The 18,320-nt window shown below is 57.6% G+C and overlaps 1 protein-coding gene across 3 annotated transcripts; it reads left to right on the top strand.

Annotated features, from left to right (window-relative positions):
* The first annotated feature begins 3,080 nt into the window (after positions 1-3,080).
* ISG20 (interferon stimulated exonuclease gene 20) lies at positions 3,081-14,884 on the top strand. Of its 3 annotated transcripts, none has more exons than XM_082736057.1 (5): positions 3,081-3,605; positions 3,816-3,928; positions 4,166-4,417; positions 13,146-13,346; positions 14,647-14,884. In XM_082736057.1, exons 3-5 carry the CDS (start codon positions 4,190-4,192, stop codon positions 14,731-14,733), a joined length of 516 nt encoding a protein of 171 aa, XP_082592183.1. In that variant the 5' UTR covers positions 3,081-3,605; positions 3,816-3,928; positions 4,166-4,189; the 3' UTR covers positions 14,734-14,884. The 3 variants fall into 3 exon arrangements, with proteins under 3 accessions (XP_082592183.1, XP_082592182.1, XP_082592184.1); XM_082736056.1 differs by having other exon boundaries at positions 3,604-3,687; positions 3,804-3,928; XM_082736058.1 differs by lacking the exon at positions 3,081-3,605 and having other exon boundaries at positions 3,821-3,900.
* Positions 14,885-18,320: the final 3,436 nt, after the last annotated feature.

Consider the following 18,320-nt stretch of genomic DNA (forward strand, 5'->3'; position numbering starts at 1 on the left):
TGGAGCACAATGTTTGTCCTGAAGCTGTGTTCCCACTTCTCAAGAAAATGTTTACTTCTCATTGTGATAAAATTCACATAAAATGCCAGCTACCATCTTAACTGTTTCTGAGTGGCGTTAAATATATATAGAGTGTGCTGCCAGTCTCCTGAGCTTTTTCATCGTGCAAAACTAAAACTGCTCATTAAACATGAACTCCCCACTCCCTCCAGCCCCTGGCCACCACCGTTCTCCTTTCTGTCTCTCTGGATTTGACTAGCTACTGCACACGAGTAGAATCATACTTACACATGCAAACGCAAGCACTTGGGATTTGCTTATTTCGCTTCGCAGATGGCCCTGAGAGTTCATTCATGTTTAGTGTGTGTCAGAATTTCCTTCTTTTTTAAGGCTCAACAGTCATGTGGACACATAGACCATTTTGTGGATCTCCGTGAACACTGGGGTTACGTTCCCCGCTTGGCGGTGAGCAGTGTTGGTGTGAACGTGGGTGTACAGCGTCTTTGGGATTCTCCTTTTGGTTCCCGTGGGTGTAGACCTGGAAGTGAGACTGCTGGGTCATACGTGGTGGTCCTGTGTTGTAAGTTTAGGAGGAAGCACCATACTGCCTTCCATAGTGGCTGCACCAGTTTGCTACACCAGGTGTAGACCTGGAAGTGAGACTGCTGGGTCATACGTGGTGGTCCTGTGTTGTAAGTTTAGGAGGAAGCACCATACTGCCTTCCATAGTGGCTGCACCAGTTTGCTACACCAGGTGTAGACCTGGAAGTGAGACTGCTGGGTCATATGTGGTGGTCCTGTGTTGTAAGTTTAGGAGGAAGCATCATACTGCCTTCCATAGTGGCTCCACCAGCAGCCCATAAGCTTTCCAATTTCTCCACATCCTCACCCACACTCATTACTTGGTTTAGTTTCTTGGTAGGGTATCCTAGTGGGTGTGGGGCGACAGCTCATTCTGATTTTAATTTGCATTTCCCTAACGAGTATTTCGACCTCTTTTGGCGTGTTTATGATCTACAGTTCATTTTTACTGTTTATATCTTTTTAAAAACGTAGTGATTCTGCTTGACCCGCACGAAGATGCTGACGTTTGCTGAGACGCTACCATCTGCCACCCAGGATTGAGAAATTCACACATGCGCATTTCGGAGCACAGGCCCAGCTGAGGCAAATGGACAGGAATTCAAAAGTCAGGGTGCCTATAGGAAGTGGGGTGACCCACTGTTAGGAACCAGCCACCCGGCCTGTGCCCTGTACCTGGGGCCACACAATGGCAGCCTCTGTACTTTGTACAGTCATAAGCAGGCCAACTGCAACAGGATGACAGGACACATGTCTCATAAGGCTGAGATGTTTGCCCTGAGTGACTCACTTTCCTGCTGTCGCCTGACCTGAGATTGCCAGGGTGGTGTGGTCTGGCCAAAGGGTGAACCAATGACACCGCAGAAGCAGCCCCTCTAGGAGCAGCCCCTCCCCAACCTCCCCTCCACCTGGCTGGGGTCAGGGCTTCCTCCCCTGGGCTTCATGGTGCCTGTGTCGAACCTCAGTGCCCGCAATACCAGTGAAAAAAGTTCCACAGGACTCCAGGTGCTGGGGGCCTTGCAGCAAACCACAAAGTGGGAGCAGGAACAGTAAATGGACAAGTAAAATCACGGTATTTCTGATGGCGCTGATTATTCCTGCAGGAGAAATCCAGAAGGGAGAGGAAGTCCAGTTTTTTTTTTTTTTTTTTAAGATTTTATTTATTTATTTGACAGAGATTACAGGCAGGCAGAGAGAGAGGAGGAAGCAGGCTCCCTGCTGAGCAGAGAGCCCGATGCGGGGCTCGATCCCAGGACGCTGAGATCATGACCTGAGCCGAAGGCAGCAGCGGCTTAACCCACTGAGCCACCCAGGCACCCCGGAAGTCCAGTTTTAAATAGAGGCCAGAAAAGGCCGTGGTGGGAAGCCTAAGGAAGAGGGAGCAAACGGAGTAGATCACCTGGAGGCAGAGCTTTCCAGGTGGAGATGGAGGTTGGATAGCACAGGCCCACCCAGGCTCTGGGGACCAGACAAAGCCAGTGGGGTGGGAGGAAGTGAGAAGTAGTGGTGAAGGCGTGGAGAGGGGCTGACCTTTGCAGCGGGACCAAAGATAGAGACCTGATCCTGCCCTGTGGCCAAGAATGGGAGGCCCTGGGGGCAGTGGAGGGGGGAGTCTGGGAGAAGGAACCATGTGAATACACAAAGGCCTCCGGTTAGGTGTAAACAGTGATGGCAGATGAGATGGGGAAGGCTGGTGGAGAGGTGACAGGGTCCTGGAAACTGCAGGGGAGTTGAGGTTTGCTTTTTTTTTTTTGGACAACAGGAAACCACTGTAGGTTCTCCAGCAAAGTGCTGTCCCAAACAGTGCACGAGATTAGATAAGGGGAAACGAAATCTCTTCGGGTTTGAAGGACAGTGTGGAGTAGGGTGTGAAGGGGGAGGTGGGAAGACCCGGGAGCCCACGGGCTGGTGGGGAGGGACCTCGGGGGGGAAAGGCAGGGAGGGTGACTATGGAGCAGGCTCCGGACCCTGGAGCAAAGAACAGGAGTAGCGGGCATGTGTTCTCTCTGGGACGGGTGGAGGCCAAGCAGGGTGAGGGCGTGAGATGTGTGGGGTCCTAAGGGGACTGTAGAAGCAGAAACCTCACCACCGAATCTCGGGGTTACTCTTTCAATGCACTTTCGCAAAAAGTAACACATTCTGCTTCATCTTCTCCCTAAATCAGGGCATAATCCTTCATGCATTTGAGAAACAAGAAGTCCCCTAACAGTCCAAAGTCAAGCAAAAATTGCTCATTCAGGATGGGAACCCAAAATAATCTATCTCAAATTCAAGCCCATGGAACGACAACTGTGAGCTATGCCGTACCGTTTAGATGTATTTCAGGACTGGATTTCATGTTTGAGGTGAGGTCCGCTACAGTCAGACGTCACGTGGTGAAAACATCAGGGACCTGGGGAAATTCCTTTGTAAGCCACAAACCTTGGTGACATCTGGGGGAAATCAGATCCCACGGCTCAAAGCTTAAACCTCGTGCGTCTGGGGCAGGAGGCAAGAATCTCGATGCCAGTCCATGGGTGACGACTTCCTCACTGAAAGCGGCTTCTGTTTTTGTCTCAGCTGTAACTCATTCATCTATACCGAGGGCTCTGTGTGTTGTCAGGCATGGTTGTAAGAGGCCAGGGTTCTAGCCTGGGAGGGAGTGTAACCCCTGGAAGTGTGGCCAGGCTGGTTGGGGCTCTATTCAGGCTCTTTTCCTTGTCCTCAAACAGTGTCAGCCCAGCTAAAGGCAGAGCCCATTAAGGGCAGACAGATGGCAGGTTCTGAAATACCCCTGAGGCACTGGTGACTCTAGGGGCTCCCTCCCAGCTCGCCTTTCCTGGGTGGGGGGGAGGGTAGGCCGGCTCCACTTGCACCCAGCCTTTTCATGACCTCCCTGTTGATAGCCGCAATGTCCCAAGAGCCAGGTCCCCCAGCTCCCATTAGAGACGTCTCTAAGTATCAGGTTGGTCGTGGCCCCGGAAGTTGTGGGACATTCTGTGGTCCCCGATCCTGGGGATGTTTATTCTCTGGACAGACCGAAGGTGAGAAACGGAGAAAGGGTGTGGCAAGGCGCTGGCTTTTCATCACCCATCGTTTGAGAAGAGGAGGGCTCCGTGCACCTGGGTGTGTGTGTGGGGGGTGCGGGCAGGGGCAAAGGTGACCTGTGAGGACAGGGAGGCTGGAGCAGCCCAGCCCACGTGCCCGGCCTCCGGCCCCTGACTTCGCCTGATAAAAACCAGAAACTGAAACAGGGTCGGGATTCCCGGTGTGAAGTCAGAGATGACTCACAGCTCGGAGGGACTGTAGTAGCGCAGAAGTGGCACCAGAGAGGCAGACGTGAGTTGAGGGCAGCGGAGGCGGGCAGGTGAGTGGGAGCCGGGGCGGGAGTGGGGGAGCGGTTGGCCTGCCCATCCCCGAGGACCCCAGGCTGCTGGGCTCCGGAAGCCGGGCGGGGTGGCAAGAGGCCCCCTTTGCCTTTTGCTGGGTGGTGTTCGTACAAACAGGGCAGAGGGCACAGGCTGGCAGGGTGGTGGCTGAGGACACCTGGGGCCACGGTGTCCTCATGTTGAGTTGTTGCCCCCCACCCGCCTCGCCTCCCCAGCACGTCTGAGGGTCCTGCTGAAGCATGGCGAGCAGCACTGCGGTGGTGGCCATCGACTGCGAGATGGTGGGGCTGGGGCATGGCCAGGGGAGCGGCTTGGCTCGCTGCAGCCTCGTGGACATCAATGGCACGGTGCTCTACGACAAGTTCATCCGGCCTGAGGGGGAGATCATGGATTACAGGACGAGGTTCAGCGGGATCACACCTCGGAACATGGAGGCGGCCACGCCATTCGCCGTGGCCAAGCAAGAGGTGAGTAGAGAGCTGTCCGCGGGCCAGGCCGGACTCCCGCACACACACCCACGTGCACACTTCTCGGGTACCTTCTCCGGGTGCCAGGTCTGCGACCTGTGACCCCAGAGGTGGCAGGTTCCCCCACCTCTGTGTGAGGGAGCTCTGGGGCATCCCTGTGAAGACCTCCTGACCTCAGCCTTAGACTCACATCTGGGAGCGGCCTTCAGGGCATCCGATCCACCCTGCTGGCCCTGTGATGGGGGCACCTGGTCCCACCTGAGGTTCCCCATGGTGGGGTTCTTTTCTCTACCCCGGCTGCCCCTGGTCAGCCTCTCGGTAGGGAGCTCCCAGAGCTGGAGAACAGGCCTGGAGCCCCTGGACCGAGGGGAGAGCTTGAGCCCAACCCCATGGTAGGCCTTCCCTCAGCTCGAGGTCAGTATGTGGTCCCGAGATTTCCCACCCTCCCGGTTCACCTAGTTGTGATAACTTGTTTAGGTCCCAGTTTCTGTTTCTGTTTCTGTTTCGCTGAATCACTAGAGGGAAAGGAAACTCAACCTCTCCTGCACCAGCTTTCGTCAATACTCGGAAGGTTACAAGGGCACATACATTCATGAGTCTCTAGGCTGCTGGGGCTTGGTGGGGGGCAGTCCCTGAGGAACAGAGAGGAACGAGGTCTGTCCTAGGTGCACACACCGCACCCCAGGCTCCGGGCGCTAGAGAGAAACAAAACGTAAGCAGTAATAGTTCCTGTTTCCTGCTCACTGGCAGGCCGGAGCTCCCTCCCACCTCACGGGACAGCCGCCGGAAGGGTTCTCGGGGGCTGTAAACTCAAGATACAGCAGGGCCAGTCTTGAATCCTGGCTGCTGACTTAGGAGCTGAGTTACCTCGGGGAAGTTACTGGGGCAGCCGCTCTGTGTACCCAGTTGCCCACACCTGGAACAGAAACTGGGTATAAGAATTACAATTTCATAGGATTATCGTGAGGACTGAGAGCGCCCAGAGCGCCTGTGTAAGGACTCGAGAAATGTTAGCGGTTACTGTCGATCGTCTGTTATCCCCAAGTTAGAGATGCAGAAACTGAGGCCCGCTGGAACTAAGTGTATTGGTTTGCTGGGGCCACTGTAGCGACTTGCTGCGGACTGGGGGCTCAAACACCCGAAATTCATCCTCCCACTGTCATGGAGGCTGGGGCGTGGGCAGGCTCGCTTCCTTCTGTGGTGAGGGAGGGTCGGTGCCGCGTCTCTCTCCCAGCATCTGGGGTCGGCTGGCCAGCCTGGCTGTGGCCTGGCTTACAGAGCCATCACCCGGTCTCTGCCTTCAGGTTTGCGTGGTGTTCTCCTTGTGTGCGTGCTTTGTGCCCCTGGGGCTCGTGTATGAGGACAGGCGTCCTGTTGTATTAGGGCCCTGAGGGTCTCTGCTAGTTACATCTGCAATGACCCGATTTCCAGATAAGTCACATTTTGAGGTCCTGGGGGCTAGGATTTCAACATGAATCAGGGTGGGGGACACACAACTCAACCCATAGCACTAAGTGATCTGCAAAGGTTCACCTAACAGAAGGTGGTCAGGACTCGGAGCTCAGGCCCAGACCTCTAAAGCTGTGTGTCCAACGGGACCGCCGAGCCACATGTGGCTGTGAGCTCCCCAAAATGACTGGTCCAAACCGTGATGTGCTATCAATGTAAAATGCACACGGGACTGCAAAGACTTGTGTTAAAAAATTCATAAAACACCTCAGTCGTTTTTTACATCACTGGCATGTTAAAATGATAGTATTTTGGAATCTTAGGTTCAACGAAACATGAAAACTAACTTCCCCTATTTTTACCGTTTTAAATATGGCGATTAGGTGATTTAAAATTACACATGTGGCTCACGTTATAAGTCTACCAAACAGCACTGGTCGTCTAGGTACTAAGAGGAGGCCAGGGAGCCCTGAGTCATCGGCGCAGTTCTGGAAAGACTCCGTGAGGCTGGTGGTATTCTCGAGAGATGGGAGGAGCCTGTGTCTGCAACCCAATGGGCCACAGAGAGCCATGGAAGATTCTTGAGCAAGAGCATGGCAGGATCAAACCCAAGTTTTGAGGAGACTAGAGTGGGGGCTGCTGTGGCGGATAGGTGGTCGTGAGGAAAGAGATGTCACTGGGGATGAGTCAGAGCCCCTGGGGAGGCATCAGCAGACTTAGGACTGGGAAGAAAAAACTGTCAGGTTGGAGGAAGCCAAAAGGGAGTCACCAAACAGGGGAGGGCAGCATAAGGAAGAGGTGGGTTGGCTGTTCATGGGTCGGGGGAGCCCAGGGTCATGGCAAGAGCTCCCCACACTCAGATCCCCATTGAGAGGCCAGGTGGACTAAGGATCCCCATCCTTCCTCCCCGTCCAGCCCCCCACCCTCTCGCTGGTAGAGCAGCAAAAAGGACAGGAGAGCCCAGAGCAGGGGACAGCAGGAGAGGAGGCAGCAGGGAAATCCTGCTCGCATCCCCTAGGCCTGGACACACAGCCAAGTCCCTGCAAGCCTTTGGTCCCCACCCAGATTTGGGGCAGAATGCTTGGAACCTCATTTGCAGATTGTGCTAGGCCCCAGGCTTCCTGTGTGTAGCTCGGAACCCTGCCCAGGGACTGCCCACTGAGCAGTCGTTCAGAGAGGGAGCCAAGAATCTATAGACCAGGTAGACCTTTGAACCACATCTGAGGTTTCTATTTCCTCTTCCGTCATTCACCGGCTTGTGTGACCTTTGGCAAGTTCTCGAACTTTCTGAACCTGTTTGCTCATCAGTGACGGGGCTGCTGATGTCTCTTCCCTGGCCCTTGGAGTTTGGATGGAGTGCCATAGCCTGTAGCCCGGAGCTCAGTGCCGGGCCCACAGTGATGGTCACTAACTGTGCCCGTGGTGGGGGGAAGGGCAGACACCCAGATGATCGGTCTGAGTCCCCTTTCTGACTTCCCTTGAGCACTGTGGTCTTAGATTCTGGCTCTCATTTTCTGCCTGAACGGCAGGTAAGCTGTGCCAGAGGAACTTCCCCAGGCCTGGCTCAGATCACAGCTTCCCCATACCACTGTTCAAACACCCCCCATGGCTCCCCATTGCCCAATGTCCCCCAGCACAATATTCGTGGACCTCCGCACCCTACCAACCTGCTTTTCCTGCCTGCTTTCATGACTCAGTCTCTATCCAGCCACACCCGTACTCTCCCTGGCCCCCTGCCCCATGCTGGCAGGCCTTACCCCCCCCCCCCCCGCCCACCCTGCCCATCATCACCACCTCCCCACGTGGGGCCTCTAGTTCTCTTGCTGTGGCCCCCGTACTTTAAAGCTTGCCTGTCCGCACACCTGGTCTGCCTAGTTCCACGCCGCTGCTGTTTACTCTGCCTCCAGACTGGGTGGTGTGCTTTGTGCACAGATGTTTGTGGGATCGGAGTTGAATTGATTTTCATAAAATACAGGTGTTCCGGTAGCTGCGTGGCACAAAGTTGCCTCCGCCCTCATGCCAGCTTTGGCTGCCAAGAAGCAGTGATTCACACCCAGCCGGGGGCTAGAGGGCAAGCACACAGTCGTTAGACGTGCATGGACGTGGATGTGTGTCCTCTGGTTTGTTGCTAAACTTCTCTGCGCCCTTCGGTAGGAGTGTCTGGGCCACGGGGAGGGGGTGAAGCAGGACAGGTGTATCCAGATCGTGTTCTGGCTCTGTTCTAAGCGCTTGCCATGCACCCTTGCCTTTGCTCCCCACAGTAGCCCTGCGAAGTGGCTAACCGGCATTGCTGCCCCATTTTACAGATGAGCGAACTGGGGCACAAGGCTGTGCAGGCGCTCCAACAAAGGCGTAGAGTGGAGACCCAAATCCTGGCTCCAGAATTTGCGCTGGGATATTCAGATCCCATCATGAACGTGTATCAACGTGTCATCTGAACGCTAGGTGGCCGGCAAATGTGAGGGACAGGGTCATGCACCGCCTGTGCGTGAAGATGTGGTACAAGGCAACAGCTGTCCTTTGTTGCCACAAACAAGGACACAGAGGCAGCTCGATCCTACTCTGTCGCCCCCATGTGCTAATCCCAAAGTCAGAGACCGGGCTCACGGGTCCCAAGATATGCTGGGTTGGGGGCTCCCAAAGGGGAGAAGCCTATCAGCCATCTATCGGACGCCCCAGGGCTGGGGGACATCTCTCAGGTGAGCCTAGGGCTCACCAGGCCTTGGTTTCATGCAGACAACTTCCAAACGCTGCTCACCAACCTGTCTTTTCCTCCGACGGGAGCGGCGAGTGGGCCCGGCTCACCGTGAGCCATAGACCAGCCCGTGGTGGCCAGCAGGGCTCTGGGGAGCCGGAAACCCTACCCAGTGCACCCAGGAGGGTTCCTGCCACAGGCCCCTGAGAATGTGCCTGGGATCCCACCACTCCCTTCTTTGTTTTGATTGTTTTGTAATGTGGTTTGATTACTTTCATAGTGGGAAGTTACTGCCTGGCTTCTTCTGAAACCTCTAGGTCTGACCATCATCTAGAGCAGCGGTTCCCAGTGTGGAGTGATTTTGTCCCCCCGCCCCCAGGGATGTTTAGCAGTATCTGGAGACAGTTCCGGTTGTCATAAATGGGGCAGGGGGCCTGCTACTGACATCCGGTGGGGAGAGGACTGAGATGGGGCTAAACCATCCTATAATGCACAGGACAGCCCCTCCCCCCAGACACACACACACCAAAGAAGCATCAAGAGTGCCCAAGTTGGGGGCGCCTGGGTGGTTCAGTGGATTAAAGCCTCTGCCTTTAATCCCTACTGGGATCCAGCCCCACATCGGGTGCTCTGCTCAGCAGGGAGCCTGCTTCCTCCTCCCCCTCTCTCTCTTCCTGCCTCTCTGCCTACTTGTGATCTCTATCTGTCAAATAAAATCTTTAAAAAAAAAAAAAAAAGGAGTGCCCAAGTTGAACAGCTGGTCTAGAGAGCCCCAGAGATCAGGCTGTCAGCATAGGAGACAGGTCCAGAGAGGGGCAGCAACTTACTTAAGGACACACAGCAAAGCTGTGATACAATTTGGGGTTCAGATTCTGACCTCTCACCTGGTGGGCTAATGAACGCTGTTTTTTCTTTTCATTGTAATTTTTAATCACCTGTAGTGTATTTTTGTAAGTTAATGCTTTCTTAATGTTTACCCAGTCCACTGAGTAGCATCTACCCATGATCAGGATTGGGGAGGGATAATTTCATTTTTAGTTGGCAGACAAACCAGCGGAATCCCATGAAGCCTCTGGGTTTAGGAGGGAAAAGCAGCAGAAGGGAGGCTTTCTACAGCTGTTTCTCAGCTGCTGCCAAGGCCACCCGTGCTTGGGCCAAGTGCCCTGTTGGGGCCCTGCCACCGAGCTGGTGTCCCTGGGGCCCGGCCAGATGGAGGAGGATGGCTTCACCATCCAGGCTTCCCCCAGCAGAAGCAGCCTTGCGGGATGCCGGCACAAGCTGGGGTGGGCGCACCTGCAGAGCCAGGCAGGGGACTGGGTGAAGGAGGGGACTAGGGCCATTCCGGAAGGTGACAGGAGGGCCTGGCCCTGTGGATTTTTAACAAAGGTCCCAGGTGATCCTTTTCTGATCAGGCACCTCTGGGAAATACTTGGAACGAGAGTGGGAATGCAGTGGCGTCCCTGGCCATTACCCCCCGCCATGGGACACAGGCACACGCCACCCTGTGCCCTGCTTTCCCTGTCAGGAAGATGGTATGATGACTGGAGCCTCACAGGGGCCCGTTTCTGCTTCAGGAAGTCCTCGCTGAGAGCCGACGTGGGCGCAGCATCCCCCTCCACGCCCTCCGACATTCCTGCTGCTGAGCTAGGTTCCAGCAGGTGGTGACAAGGACAACTTTAATGACAGAGATGGGGTCAGGCAGCTTCAGACACCTCACTGCAGCTCTCAACTCACCAGCTGTGTCCCCTGGGCAGACCTTCCCATGTCTCTGGCCCCCAGTCCCCTCCTCTGTGGCAGGGAAATTGAACTCCTTGAGCTGAGAGGTGGTGCCCGGCTGAGGTGAGGAGAGTCCCTGTCCCAGGGCCGGTGACGAGAGCAGATGGGTGAATGTGTCCTTCCTCCTCCCCACTCGGCTCTCCAGGAATCTGAGGCTCTGCCCCCGTGTCCGACAGACCTGCCTCCTGACGCTGACTCAAGGCAGGTCCCACAGCCCTGGGGGCCCCCCAGCTGGCACCTTCCCGTGCCCAGGCTCTGGCAGGCCCCCCACCTCCCTCCCCAGCTCTGCCTCAGGAAGTCGCCGGAGCCTCACCTCTCCCTGCCTTCACCTTCCCCCTGGGGAACCGAAGCCCACATATGGTCTTTGACCTGAGAGCACACAGCGAGGACCCGCTGTCTCTCCCTGCCCGGGGCCCAGTATCCTCGCCCTGAGAAGTCGCTGGCATCTTCCTGCCAAAGACATTCTTCTCTTTCCCTGGTTTCCTCTTCCTACTGCTTGTCCTCTCCTTGTATATTGTCTTGTCGTGAGTCCCCTGCCTCTGGACCCTCGGGTTCCAGAAGTGACTAAATTCCCAGGAAGCCACCAAGTCCCAGTGACTTGGTCCTCTTGGCTCCTGGGACCTGTGGATGCAGTTTCTGGGATGGCAGAGGGTCCCTCAGGGCTCTGTGAACTGGGCCCGAGCCAGCTCCTCACTGGGGGCAAAGAGGCCACATTGTTGAGGAATGTTAAAGGATGTCCGTGAGAAAGGGTGTGTGACCCCTGGCTGCCCAGTGCAGCCCTGCGCTTTCCTCCACACACAGAACTCAGCTGCTGCTGAGGTCGTGTGCCCTCAGCGCTCACGTGAGTCCTGGGTCAGCAGCAGCGGCACCCCGAATCCCAGATGTCCGGTGCTTCCCCGGGGGGATGCCTCAGCCCATCGTGGTGTCCCCCCCGCCCAGCCCAGCTCCGTTCCTCCAGCGAGCCTCCCCAGTCCCCAGGCTGACTGCAGGCTCTGTCCAGCGGTGGCCCGACAGCTGACAAACCACGGGAATGGGGGACGTGGTAATGGGTGGGCTGGTGACACTGCCCACTGATGATAGATGGACAGACCCCACAGACAGGTTGCCTCAGAGGTGTCCGAGCCTTGGCTTCCCCTCCTGTGGACTGGCCGCAGCAATCCTGTGGTGGCCAAGGGAGGGCACGTAATGCCCATGTGATGTCCCAGGAAGCCACTAGAAGCAGAAGCAGGGCACGGGAGGGTGTTAGCCAGAAGACGGGACAGAAGCTACCGAAGAGCTGACCAAAGAGGGGCCTGAGCCCTAAGCTGCTCCTCCAGTGAGGGCCTGATATGGTTTCGCCAAGGTTCCCCTCAAATCCTGATGACAGCCACAGTAAAGAAAGGGGACCGGCCCATGGGGCCCGAGGTAGGAGGCTGTCCACGGAGTCAGGATGGAGGCACCTATGTGGGTGCCTCGGATTGTTCCCCCAAAGCTCGACTGCGTGGCTGGCAGAGGCCTGGAGCTGGCCTGCTCTGAGTGTGGCTTTGAAGGCTCACTCTGCCACTAAGTCGCTGGCTGTGTGACTGTCCCAGTTACCTAATGGTGCTTAGCAAATCACCTCCAAACATAGTGGTTCACAGAAGGTCAATATTTACTGTGCTCACACGTCTGCAATCTGGACCGGGCTTGGCCTGTGGGCTCAGGTGTTCCACAGGCCTGGAGCCGGAATTATTAGGAGCTTTGCCAGCTCACCTGCTGGGGCGCCTCGGGCTCGGCTCTCCGCCTCCCTGTGCTCTCTCCGGCAGGTGGCTTCGGGGTAGCTCGGGGCTGCTGAGGGACTGGCCCCTGAGAAGTCAGAAGTCACATAGCCGGGCCTGTATTCATTTGAGGGGAGGGCGACTGAGCTCCACCTTTGGAGAGCGGATGCGACAAGGGACCTGCAAACTTGCTTAAAATCCACAGAGGAACCCGGGGGGCAAATTATTTCCCTTTGTCGGGGCTTCAGTTTTTCTCCTCTGCAAAAGGTCCATCAAGGACAGGCCTCTCTCCCAGCTCTGTTAGCTTCTTACGGTTCTGCTGTAAGGAAACCATAAGCCGTGTGGTTTGAGGTACCACGGACGTGTCGGCTCTCCGTTCCACAAGTCGGGAGTCTGGCACGGGTCCCAATGGCTGAAATCGAGGGGTGGGCGGGGCTGCGCTCCTTTCTGGAAGCTCCGCAGGAGGGTGCGTCTCCTTGCCTTTTCCAGCTTCTAGAAGCCCCGTGTCCTTGACACCTGGCCCCTGCCTCCCACCCCCAGGCCAGCAGCTGCCTGCCAGGCCCTCAGGGCAAATCCCTGACCCCCACATCTGAGGGCCCTCGCGATGATGTGGGGCCCCCGTGGGCCGTGCAGGCGATCGCCCTTCCTGGGAGGTCGTCTTCTACCTGAAGCCCGTCTGCAACTTTAACTCCCCTCTGCGGGGCAAGGCATCCGCATCTTTGCGGGGTCACTATGCTGCCTGCCTGAGTGAGGGTTATTGAAAGGATTAGACGACCTAACATGTGTGACGTACTCAGCCCGGCCCGTGGGACACGCTCAGCCGCGGCCACTGCTCTTCTCCATAGAAGCCACTGAAGGAGTCGGGTACTCCCCTTTGGCACTGACCGCAACCACGGAGCGTGAGGAGGGGCCCGTCCAGTCTCCCCATTTTGTTGGAAGCCCAGAGAGGGGGGGACAATGGGCTCAAAGTCCCACAGCAAGTTGAGGGGTGGGGGGGCTGCTCCCTGCGGGTGGCCTCAGGCCCGCGCGGAGGACCCTGCGTGAGGCGTGGGCGGTGTGTCCTCCCGGCCAGATCCTGCAGATCCTGAGAGGCAAATTGGTGGTGGGCCACGACCTGAAGCACGACTTCCAGGCGCTGAAGGAGGACATGGTCAACTACTCTGTCCACGACACGTCCACCGACCAGGTGCTGCTGCGGCAGGCCAACCTGCTGTCCCAGAGGCAGGCCTCCCTCCGGCTGCTCAGTGAGGTTCTCCTCCACCAGCGCATTCAGGTGAGACGCCCCCCCCCTTCTCCCCGCCCACCCCGCCACCAGCCTTCCCGCTTTTCCGAGCTTCAGAGGCTTCCTCCTCCCACAAGGCTCTCACAGCCCCCAGGGGCTCCAGAATCCCCACATTTGGCCCCAAAGATGCTCTGCCCCCCCCCCCCCCCCGCCCCAGCAAGTCCTTCCCCAAGTCCTAAGAGACCGTGGGCTCGCCAGCAAGAAAGGGGTGCTGGCTCCGGGCATCCCCAGCCCCTGGCCCCAGACAAGCACCAGAGTGTGGGAGCTTTACTCCAGAGCTGACCCCAGGACGCTCCGGGAGAGCGGGGATGACAGGCAGGGAAGGGAAGGCATCCCATGCAGGTTTTGTTTGGGTGCTTTCAACCTCAAGCCAGGTACTGCGTGGATAACCGAAGTTTAACCCCAGCGTGGGCCTCTGGGAAATCCCACAGACCTCAGATTTACCCAGGGAGGGGGGAGTCCAGAAAGCTCCCCTCAGGCATGGCTGCTGCTGCTCCCAGGGCCCCCACCCCTCAGTATCTGTCACCTCCAGCAAGCCCCGGGCGAAGGCGTCCAGGTGTTGGTTCTCGCGAGATTACGGAGGTGGGCCGCACACTAGCAGTCGCAGCTGCATGTGGGGCTTTCCCTGGCCAGCAGATACTTACCAGCCCCTACTCTGGGCTGGGCTGGATGGGGTGCTGGAGACGTGCGGCTGAGCAGGGCTGGGCCCGCCCCATGCTTGAGCAACCCTTGGTGGGAGGGAGAGTGGCCCATTAGCCTGAAGGGGTGAAGGGTGCCTGGGCAGGGAGGAGGGCAGGTGTGCACGAGTCTGAAGGGTGAGCTCCAGCCTGAGGGAGGAGGCACCACTTGGCCGGGTGACTGGGAATTGTGTAGGTCGCCGGGAAGGGGCTTGAATTTGGACCCCTCCACTAGCCTTGTGGCCCATGGGACCAGGGACAGAATGGTCATCACGTGCATTCATGGAGGCGGCGCTTTAAAAACCTCGTTCTGACCTATTGTTTTAATATGGGCCCGTGCGGCGGGGCTCCCTATGTGTCGGACAGCAAGTCTGCCCCTCACCCCCACCCCGAGGGCACAGCCCGGCTCTCCGGAGGCTGGAAGTTGTGCTTGGCCATGCCTGGGCCTAGGGCCCCAGCTCCGGGGCTGACAGCTGAGGCCAGGCCTGCTCCAGCCACCTGCTGAGTCCAGGGGCGTCAGAAGCCTGGGGAGACGCGCTCATGGACCCAACTTGGTGCCCGGGAACCAGGGATTCAGCCCCACCGGAGCCCTCCCCCTGCGCCTGTGTTTACAGAGCAACCGCGCCGGACACAGCTCGGTGGAGGACGCCAGGGCCGCGATGGAGCTCTACAAGCTCTCCCAGCGGCTTCGAGCCCGCTGATGGCTGCCTGCTCGGCGAGAGGGGCTGCGGATCTGTTCGGTCCTTTCCGTCGGAACGTCCCCAATGTGGTCGTCTCTTCAAGACAGCAACCTCCTTGCTTTTGGAAAATGCATCTTTAGTAATAAAATAGCTCTATATTTTTTCTACTCCATCATTGGACACTCCTCTAGCCTTTCTCTGAGCTGGGGAAGGGTGATGGGCCCCAGTCTGCGGGACGCTTAGAGGACGGTCAAGACCGAGCTGGAATGGGGGTGGGGTGGGGGACTGGGGGTATTGGTTTCCCAAATAATCTTGACTCCTGTGCGTCTAAGAAGCAGTTGGAGGAATCGAGGTGGCATGTAACTAAACTCTTGCCTCCGCCTCCCTTTTCCTGAGGCAGTGGCTCCTGGCTCAGAGGTCCGTTTGTGCCATCTTGAAATGGGTGCCACTGCTCTGAAGCCAAGGTCCGGAGAATGTGGTGACCTTCAGCAAGTCATCCCCCCTCTTGTAAAACGAGGAAGCAAAGGTAGTGGATTTTGAAGTCAGAACTAGGATAGAGTCTTAGTAGCTAGAGTGAGTTACTGAACTCTGTGCCTCAGCTTCTCCACCTGTAAAATGGGAACTCTTAAAAAAAAAAAAGATTTTATTTATTTATTTGACAGTATTTGACAGACGCTTCACCGACTGAGCCAGCCAGGTGCCCCTAAAGTGGGGGAATTGTAATCATAGGGTTCTTGTCGCACACAAAGCTCCTAGCATCACGCCTGTCAGAGCTTAAACACTCACCTAGCAAACCTCAGTAATGGTTGGTTACCGTCTCCGATGCTCACTGATCGAGGAGACCCGGGGGAGAGCAGCTGTGCTCTGCCACGGGAGCCGAACCCCGGAAGGGGGCATGCGTAGCTTGTGGGGAGAAGAGTCCACAGCAGAGCAGTGACTGCTCACTGGAATCAGCTGTAGAGTTATTTTAATCTGTGCCCGGTGTCTCTAGACACAGAACTGTCGGGGGGGTGGGGGGAGATGGACAGCAGGTGACGCTGATCAGGCCCTCCACGGGGGATTCTGATGTCTAGAACCGTTGAGTCACCCTAGTTGTTTGTTAAGCAACCCCAGGCCCCAAGCACAATGTTCTCACACTGGACCGAGCATCAGCCTCACCTGGAGGGTGCTAGACCGCACCCCCAGAATTGCCAACGCAGGTCTGGGGTGGAGGCCCAGAATCTGCATTTCCTACAAGCTCCCCGTTGATCCCACTGCTGCTGGTCTCGACTGTGCTTCGAGAACCACAGCGAAGCATCGGCTGATGGTTGAGAGCCCCTGTCTTATCGTCGGAGGACCACGAGGGTAGGCTCCTACTGCCGGCCCAGCTGTGGCCCCTGCCATCTCCCCCAGCCGCCTGCTCATGCAGAGAGAGGTCCACAACCCTGAAGAACAGCCTCTAAATAGCCCCAGGACATAGATGAGGGACTCGAGGTGAGGCTAAGAACCCAAGGGTTCAAATCCAGGCCCCTCCGACTCCAAACTTCAGAGCTGTTCGCTCAGATTGTGTTATCATGGCAGCTCCGCCCATTTGCACACTGACCTCTGGGAACCCGGCGGTGGGGGGGCTCCCTCCATCCCTCCCGGGTCTGGGAGAGCAGAGAGGGGCAGCTTGCTCCCTTACACTGCTCACCGGGCGCTGCCTTTCAGGGCTGTGACCCCGCCTTCTGCAGCTGCCCCGTCTGGCTGAGACTGGCCACCAGGTGGCGCCCTTGGGCCATCTGCCGGTCCCTGGGGCCTGGAAGGTGGGACCAGCCCTGGAACACTCAGGAGGCGTGAGGTGTGAGGGGCTCTGTCTTTAAAAACCGCTGGGGCCTGCAGCAGGGACTGGCCTGGAAGGTGAGCCCTGGCTCTCGGCTCTCAGCCACCCAGGCCAAGGTCTTTTCCACCTTGAAGGGAAGGATGAACCGGGATTCCCAGAGCAAAGGCGGTCCCCAAGGAAGTCTCTAACCCAGCTTCCTGCTTCTGGCTATGGTGCTTGGATGTCCCCAATGAGGCACCCACCCTACCTCCCAGGTGGCACTGAGCTGAGGGCCAGGTCTCTGGGGCCCGGAGCATGTGCCATGGGCCCTGGCCCCACTCGCGAGACCCCCACCTTCTGTACAGCCAGTAGAGAGCACCAGCCGTAGAGTCCAGCTGACTTGGCCTGTGTGTCTCAGCTCTGAGAGACCTGATGCCCCATCTATCAGGCGGACAGAGAAGAGGGTGCAGAGCCCACGAGCAGGGTGCCCAGCCCCAGCTGGTGGGGGTGAGGGCCCACGAACGGCACCCGGCACTACAGATCATAATAAAAATAAAGGCCTGCCTCTGGTCTGTGCCTCAGGACTCCTGACCCACCTGGGTCCCAGCACAACCAGAGCTGTGGCCTGCAAGTGTCGGTGTCCTTCCATGAGACTGTAAAGCGCAGAGGACAGGAAGGTGATGTTTGCTGAGTGGCTGCTTTGGGATGAAGTCTGTCGTCTGCAGCAGCCCCGCTCCCAGCGACCCAGAGCTGGTGAAGGCCCACGAGCCCCGCCCTTCCCTGGAGCTAGACTCGGCCTTGCACAACTTCCCCCTCAGTCTCCTCTTCTGTAAAATGGGAATATTCGGCCCAACTCCCATAGCTATCATGGGAGCAGATGGGACCGGGGAAGTGAAACCGCCCTGCCATCTGGCCCGGCCTATACAGGGTGCAGGTGACCTCTCCTTGCCCTGGGAGGCCATGCCGTCCTGCTCTCCAGCCCTCAGTCCTGGCAAGAGCAGGTCGGGGTCCACCCCGGGCACACGGGGACAAGGCCCAGCTGGGCTTAGCATCGTCTTGGCTTCTGCTCTCTCCTTCCCGAGCCCTTCGGCGGCCCCACTTGGCTCCCCCGGTTGGTTTCCAATCCTCCATCTCCCCAACCCTGCCCCACCTTCCTTCAGACCCACCGCTGCTGTCATTGTCCCCTGTGCCACCCTCCTGGACCGGGGGTCAAAGGGTGACCTTCCTCACTTTGTCCCTTCTATCTCTTCCCTTCCAGGACCCGAAATACCCTGGGGGACCATCTCTGCTCCAGGGCAGGAAGGCCAGGAGAAGGACTCTGCTGTCCTGGGTCAGAAGACCTAGTGTCCGGGGACCTGGGTGGATCCCAGTTTAACGGCAGCTCGAGGAGGGTGGAGGTGGGGCTGGCAGTGATGAGGGCTTCCAGCAGGTGGAAGTTCTATCTGGCACCCCAGCCGGGGCAGGGCAGCTCATGGCGTGGGGTCTCTCCTGAGCCCATGGGAAGGACCTGCCACCTCCTCCTGCCCCAGGCGGGCCTACAGGGTGAGCCAAGAGAAGAAGAAGGGAGGACCTGGGCAGGGCCTCTTTTCCAACGCCCATAGGCGTAAATGCATAAGGGACCAGTGCGGGGGGGGGGGGGGGGAAACAAAGGAGTGACTCAGCCCCGATGTGCTGTGCAGAGCTGGAAATGCCTGCTCAGCTGGACAGGTGCCACTCAGCCTCCGCTGACTGTGGCTGTGCAGAAATGCCGCCCAGTGGAAACAGCTTCAGGCCTGTGTCCGGCCCGCGGGCCACCAATTTGATACCTGAGCCCTAGTCCACCTCCCAC

The sequence above is a fragment of the Mustela nivalis genome (assembly GCF_964662115.1).
Source record: "Mustela nivalis genome assembly, chromosome: 6".
Taxonomy (NCBI): Eukaryota; Metazoa; Chordata; class Mammalia; order Carnivora; family Mustelidae; genus Mustela; species Mustela nivalis.

Excerpts from the sequence above, each read along its gene's own strand:
- ISG20 (XM_082736057.1), top strand. The coding sequence starts at position 4,190 with ATGGCGAGCAGCACTGCGGTGGTGGCCATCGACTGCGAGATGGTGGGG. Across the intron at positions 4,418-13,145 it reads TCGCCGTGGCCAAGCAAGAG|ATCCTGCAGATCCTGAGAGG; the intron begins GTGAGTAGAGAG and ends CCTCCCGGCCAG. Across the intron at positions 13,347-14,646 it reads TCCTCCACCAGCGCATTCAG|AGCAACCGCGCCGGACACAG; the intron begins GTGAGACGCCCC and ends CTGTGTTTACAG.